This window comes from Chiloscyllium plagiosum, chromosome 41 (assembly GCF_004010195.1).
Source record: "Chiloscyllium plagiosum isolate BGI_BamShark_2017 chromosome 41, ASM401019v2, whole genome shotgun sequence".
In the NCBI taxonomy this organism is placed as follows: Eukaryota; Metazoa; Chordata; class Chondrichthyes; order Orectolobiformes; family Hemiscylliidae; genus Chiloscyllium; species Chiloscyllium plagiosum.
Window position 1 is genome coordinate 18,246,531 of NC_057750.1, and position 7,350 is coordinate 18,253,880.

The 7,350-nt window shown below is 43.5% G+C and overlaps 1 protein-coding gene across 1 annotated transcript in view; it reads right to left on the reverse strand.

The window, feature by feature from the left end:
* The window catches only part of LOC122542904, a 139,661-nt gene extending 134,597 nt beyond the window's left edge, over positions 1–5,064 (reverse strand). The window contains exons 1-2 of the mRNA XM_043681045.1: positions 4,925–5,064; positions 3,569–4,446 (exon numbers count right to left, since the gene is read on the reverse strand). Of these exons, the coding sequence (XP_043536980.1) occupies positions 3,569–4,243 (675 nt within the window). The 5' untranslated portion in view covers positions 4,244–4,446; positions 4,925–5,064. The remainder of the gene's footprint in view (positions 1–3,568; positions 4,447–4,924) is intronic.
* Positions 5,065–7,350: the final 2,286 nt, after the last annotated feature.

A 7,350-nucleotide genomic window follows, 5' to 3' on the forward strand; every position in this document is an offset into this window, starting at 1 on the left:
GAGATGCGTTGGAGGGCATCTTTAACCACGTGGGAAGGGAAATTGCGGTCTCTAAAGAAGGAGGCCATCTAGTGTGTTCTGGTGGAACTGGTCCTCCTGGGAGCAGATACGGAGGAGGCGGAGGAATTGGGAATACGGGACGGCATTTTTGCAAGAGGTAGGGTGGGAAGAGATGTAATCCAGGTAGCTGTGGAAGTCGGTGGGTTTGTAAAAAATGTCAGTGTCAAGTCGGTCGTCATTAATGGAGATGGAGAGGTCCAGGGAGGGGAGGGAAGTGTCAGAGATGGTCCAGGTAAATTTATGGTCAGGGTGAAATGTGTTGAAGTTAATGAATTGCTCAACCTCCTCACGGGAGCATGAGGTGGCGCCAATGCATTCATCAATGTAGCGGAGGAAGAGGTGGGGAGTGGTGCCAGTGTAATTATGGAAGATCAACTGTTCTTTGTAGCCAACAAAGAGACAGGCATTTCCACCTATCCACTCCACCCTCCTCCCTGACTTATCACCTTCATCCCCTCCCCCACTCACCTATTGTACTCCATGCTACTTTCTCCCCATCCTTCTCTAACTTATCTCTCCATGCTTCAGGCTCTCTGCTTTTATTCCTGATGAAGGGCTTTTGCCCGAAACATCGATTTTGCTGCTCCTAGGATGTTGCCTGAACTACTATTCTCCTTCAGTCTAACTCGTCCATGCCGACTAGATATCCTAAATAAATCTAGTCCCATTTGGCCCATATCTCTCTAAACCCTTCAAATCCATATTCATATAAGCGATGAAGAAGGATAGACTCTCGAGGGACAGTGGTGCAGAGACAAGTCAAGTCACTTCAAGAGATACTCATTATTGGAAGGTCGGACAGGATATGCAAGTGAGGAGGATTTAAGAGGGCAACTGGTAATAAAGAAAAGGCAGCCAGTGATTATCCTAACGCACTTAACTGCTGTGCAAACGGTTGCAGGACTCATTGCTGCTTGATGTGATCCAGCTAGATCAGGTGATAAGTGACTGCTCATCACATACATCTAAGTCTGTGGACTGTGGACCTTGGACCTAATATAGAAAAGCCAAGGGGCATATCAAGGTAGAAGACCTAATGAAACAAAAACAGAAACTCAGCAAGTCTGGCAGCATCTGTGAGAAGAAAGCAGAATTAACATGGAGCCTGGTGACTCATCAAAACTGTTCAGGTGAAGAGTCATCAGACTTGAAACATTAACTCTGCCTTCTTCCCACAGATGCTGCCAGCCTGCCGAGTTTCACCAGCAAATTCTGTTTATGTTTCAGATCTCCAGCAACCGCAGTTCTTCATTTTGTAGAAGACTTGAAGGTTTGACAAAGACAATAATGTGTGTTGACAGCTGTGGAACAAGCAAAGCATCAAAGAAGTAACATGTGCTGTGGAGTAGAGGTAGCTCATTCACATACTGTACTTGGATTTTCAGAAAGCATTTGACAAGGATCCATAAAGGGTTACCACTCAAAGTAGAAGGACACTGTGTAGGACCAAACATTTTAGTTTGGATAGAAGATTGGCTGGTAGGCAGAAAACAGGAAATATTCATAAATGTGTCATTTTCTGATTGGCACGATATGATGAGTAGAGTCCCACTGGGATCTGTATTGGGGTCTCAGTATTTTATAATTATATTAATGATTTGGATGATGGAAACAAAGGCATTATAGATACATTTGCAGATAATACTACATGTATTATGAAGAAGAAACAAGGAGGTTGCAGGAAGATTTTAAAAAGGTTGAATAAGTAGGCAAACATCTAGCAGAAGAAACATGTGTAATTGTTCATTTGGCAGTAAGAATAAAAGGTTTTACCTAAAAGGACTGCAGAATTCTAAGGTGCAGAGGTCCAGTGTACAAATCACATGAAATTAGTATACCGGTACAGCAAACAGTTAAAAGAGGCTAATGGAATGCCATGTGAGATGTTAAACATAAAAGTAAAGATGGACATTGGCAAATACTTACTTAAGGGATGATGTAAACGTGTTGGCGGAGGTTCAGAGGAGCTTTACTAATTGGGTGTAAGGTTTGCTCGCTGAGCTGGAAGGTTCATTTTCAGATGTTTCGTCACCATACTAGGTAACATCTTCAGTGAGCCTCTGAAAATGAACCTTCCAGCTCAGCGAGCAAACCTACACCCAGAACCTCAACCGGAGCTACAAATCTTCTCAAAACTCGCTAGCTTTACTAAATTGATATCTGGAATAAGCAGGTTGCCTTAAGGGTACAAAGGGGACAGACTGGGCTTATTACTACTTTAGAGTGAAGAGTGACTTGACTGAAAACGTACAAGAATGTTGACAAGGTGGATGTGGAGATGATGCTTTTCTCTTGTACACGAATCCAGAACGAAGAAACACAGTTTTAAGTTAGGGAGTTAGCTTTTTTTTTGATAGAGATTAGAATTCTTATTTCTCAGTGGCTTGTGCAACTTTGGAATTCTGTGACTGTGCCCTCTCCACATACAATTTTTTTTAAAAATGGAAATAGTAAATAGACTTCTGATATGCAAAGGAATCAATGGTTATCAGGGGTAGATGGAATTGTGCAATCCAAACCATAAATTCACCCAAATTCCATAGATGGAACAGGCTAAAATGGGCTGAGTGGACTAATTCTGCTCCTATTTCATACTATTAATATTGGGAAAACTTAATCCAAAGTTTCCATCAGTTTTCCATGAACGTAGAACGGTCCCACAAATAATTTTATAACTGTCAAACATCAAAGCTATTTGAAAACTAGGTAAAGTCACAATGTGGATTACATTCCAACAATTAGAACATAGATCATAGAACATTACAGCGCAGTACAGGCACTTTGGCTCTCGACCTGTGAAACCAATCTAAAGCCCATCGAACTCACACTATTTCATTATCATCCATGTGCTTATCCAATGATCATGTAAATAACCCATATTATTGGCAAGTCCACTACCGTTGCAGGCAGGGCATTCCATGCCCTTACTACTGTCTGAGTAAAGAACCTACCTCTGACATCTGTCCTATATCTATCACCCCTTAATTTAAAGCTATGTCCTCTCATGCCAGCCATCACTATCCCAGGGAAAAGGCTCTCACTGTCCACCCTATCTAATCCTCTGATCATCTTTTATGCCTCTTTTAAGTCACCTCTTAACCTTCTTCTCTCTAATGAAAACAGCCTCAAGTCCCTCAGCCTTTCCTCATGAGACCCTCCCTCCATACCAGACAACATCCTGTATTTTCTGCAATAGCCTACGGGGGGGGGGGAGGGGAGGAAGAAGAGAGATCCACAAAGTGTATCTACATATTTGAAGACATTTCCAATATCGTCAGAATTCACTCAAATCAGTCATATTAACATTGCTAAATAACACAAACATTGCCAGATGCATAGCTAAATGTTGTGCATATATGTGGCAAGTTGGGTAGGTGTTGACGTGAGTTCTTAATTCGACATGGTTAACCAAATGGGCTCTTACTCACAAGGCCCTTTATCAACCTTTAATAATAATATATACAGCAAATTTCTTCTCTGAAAAAAATCTGCAATTCATCATAGTTACCTGCTTTGAAGTCTTTACATCTCGTAGTGCAGTACCATAAGGATTATAGAAGTGTTTTAGCTGCCTGATAAATTTGTTTTCATACTTTGTCACAGCAAAGAATTCAGTCTGTTGAAAGACAATTGTGTAGACCCGAGGATCATTCAGGTTTAGCTTCTCAATGATTCCATCAGCCACAATGATGTGCAACTGGGGGACATATCGATGCATGGAATGAAGGATTGCATTACCTTCTTCTGCAGTTGGACAATTGGTTAATCGCATTTTGGCAAAAGACACTGGCTTGACCATCCACTCTTTCCCAGAAACACTGCCATTTGGGTGGAAGTAAAGTCTCCCAGTCACATGTGGGGTTGCCTTTCCATTGATCTGCCATTTGCACCCATTATAACGGTAACGGTAGTTGTCTACTGGAGAGATATCCATTGCCATGATGTAGTTCTTGTCAGGATCCAGCCCAGAAACAGAATATTCACAGTATGGGAACATAAACCTGCCACGTTTAGACATCCTCATCTCGGTGCCCAAGTTATAAAATTTATCCCAAACGCTCCATTTCTTGAGGGAGACCTTGACGTTGCCAGACTTGAGACAGAAGGGAGGGGATTTCATCATGTTACCCTCCAGTCGGTGGGCATGGCTGGGATTGATGGCTGGAGGAGCTGCTCGTTCCATGGCGGCTTGGAGTGTCTGAGTGTGCGTATGGAGGAGGAAGTGGTGGTGGTGGTGCTGGGGGGAATGGTTTGCAAGCGGTTGCTCCTCCTCGGATCAAAGCCCGGCCATGGGATTAGCGAGAGAGAAGCCCTGCAGCTCTCCGCTGCTGTCAGCCATCGCCGGGGGTTAGGCGGCTGCTGCGGGCTCGGCTCGACAAGGGCATCCTGAAAGCGAAGGGAACAAAATCAATTCCTTTCATTATTATTTTAAAATTGCTATTAAAATACAGGAGGGGGATAAGTGCAGACCCTGGCGGCAACATTTACCATAGCGGAGTCTCCATCATTCCCCCTCCCCCTTCCCGCTGTTGGATGGGGGGGGGGGGGGGGGAAGAAGCCTGGCTTCTCTGGGGACAATGGGAGAGCGGCGCGGATCCGAGCCCGACATGTGATTGCGGCCCCGGGAACTCCCCCCCCTCTCACCCTTGCGGTTAACGGCATCCGCGCCGAGCGGGAGGCCCGAGCCTCAACCTGGGGCCTGGCCACCCGCGGCCGCACTCGAACACAAAGCGCCTCTTGCCACCCACCCTCAGGGCTTTGTGTGAGGCTCTTCACCGCCAGACAGCTTCAAAGACGGACCGAGCTTCAGGCCCCCCACCCCACTCCCCGCTCCCCTGTGCCGTGACTAGCCCGGCCTCTTCACCTCAGCGTGCTCGGAGTGTGCGGTTGTTCAGAAAGAAGGAAAAGCGGGCACTGCCCATGTCCCGGCGGGTGCGATGTAAACTGGCGCTGTTCCCGACTCCAGGCCTCTAAAGAACACGCAGCCGCCCCTCACCACGTGACCGCCCCTCTCAGCACCACGTGGTGGCTCCGGCCGTGGCCTGCCCTCGTACTCCCCCTAGACATTACCTTGCTCTCCTCTCCTCTGTAAAGCATGGCTCTACCCTCCTCTCCTTCCATTACATGGTTCTCCTTCAGCCTCTCCATGCACAGCCTTCATTTTCTCTTCTCCCCACCTCATGCATCTTCACACTTTCTCCCATTTCCATCACATGGCCTTCTTCTTCTTCCACCAATACATGTTTACCATCTGCCTCTATCCAACGTTCGGTTCTCTAATGAATAGTTCTGCTCCGTTCTTTCCCTGCACGATCTGTCCATGCCCCTCTCCCAGTAATGCATACCTCACCCCATAATCAATGCACTCCTCCACTTTCTCATGTATGGTTCTCCCTGCCTTCCACTAAAGCATGGCATTCCCTTCCCTGCCTCATGCATGATGATACTCTCACCTTCCCTTACTCATGCACTGTTCTTACCAATCCTTCCCCTATTCCCTTCTCTTCCTCCACTGAACCTCTTGGTGCCATTTCATTGCAATAGCACTAACTCTTAATCAGAGTCACCAGACTTGAAATGTTAACTTTTCTCTGTACATTTGTTACCAGACCTGCTAAGTTTCTGTCTTTTTTTCAAAACTTGTTTCTGAACATGTTGGATCACAAAGCCAGCAAAGTACTGAATCTGACAGCTCACTATTCAACTTCTCACCTCCAAGAGGTGTCAATAGTCTTAAACTCTTATCTAGCCTTTCCCACACATCCCATTTTAACCACACATTTACCTGTGAAAATACAAATGATCCTAAAAGAAATCATTAACTTTCACACCTCTACCACCACATCTGATTAAGTGGTTTCAGAAAATCACAAAGGCTGGAATGTTTTCCTTATGTAAAGCACTTCTAATTCACTTATCTACTACTGAACCAGATTATAAACTACTGTTAAAATTCTATACACATAACTGTTGCCAGGATCCTGTAGCAACAGAAATGCCAATGAGGGGGGTCAGGATAAAGAAAATTAAAACAACGCACCTACTTATCAAATGTAATTTTCCAGTTGTGTACTCTTCCAGAAGAAGCAGATTCACTGTTGAAATGAAATTAACTAACTTTCTATGCTTTTCACAGAACAGCTACAAAATTCAAACTCCAAAATACCAAGAACAATACTAAATCCCACACTGTAAGAGGAAAATGTTATTTCAATCATGGTAAAACAGTGTAGTTATATGTTTTGAAGAATGAAATCCCTTTAAATAGTTTATAAGTACCAGAATCCCATGTAATAAAAACAGATCTTGACTTAATATTGATCAGTGAATGGAACTTCAAGCATATTTCGAATAGCGAATCTCTTCAGCATTGTCTATATCACTGTTATGACTACAGCAAAGTATTGATATGTTGTAAATGAGTATATTTATGGTTTTATAGCTGGAGAAATCAGAATTTGAGCCTCATCTTATTTTCACTCTTACTCCCCAAGTCCCTCCTCCCTACCTTTTATCTTAGCCTGCTTGACACATCCTCCTCATTCCTGAAGGGCTTATGCCCGAAACATCGATTCTCCTTCTTCTTTGATGCTGCCTGACCTGCTGCGCTTTTCCAGCAACACATTTTTAAGCTTTTTATATAGCACTTCCTTGGTATTGGGGCATCCCAAAGCATTGAAGCTTTTTTCCACTTCTTGGAAATGTTGAGAATGTCACAACTATTTTGTACACAATGTTCTCACAAACAGCCACATAATAATCATCAGGTTGTATTCTGGTATGTTTCAGAGATAAATATTGGTCAGGACATAGAAAACTCTCCTAAACTTCTTCAAAAATAAAATAATAGAATCTTTTACATCCATGAGGGGGGGACAGGTATGGCTTTGTTTTAAGTCGAATCTGAAATACAGCACTTATTGCTGTACTGCATTCAGAATGTCAACAGAGGAGCCTAGAAACAAGTTCAAGACTTTCAGCAAGACAGCAATGGAGACAATTTGTTAAGAAAAATAAACTTCATTGTTCACTTCAAAAATATTAGAAACAATTCATTCAGCAGAACAAATACTACTTCATTCTCATAATTTTCCTGAACTCCTTCTGGAATAGTACAACCTTCCAACAGTATTGTAAACTTCAGCAGCACAAATATTCTTGCAGGGTCAAACAAAAAACTCCAGGAGCTTCTAGAGCAAGCAAGCTCACCACACTGTATCATTTAATCAAGTAATAGAAAGTGAGGACTGCAGATGCTGGAGATCAGAGCTGAATAATGTGTTGCTGGAA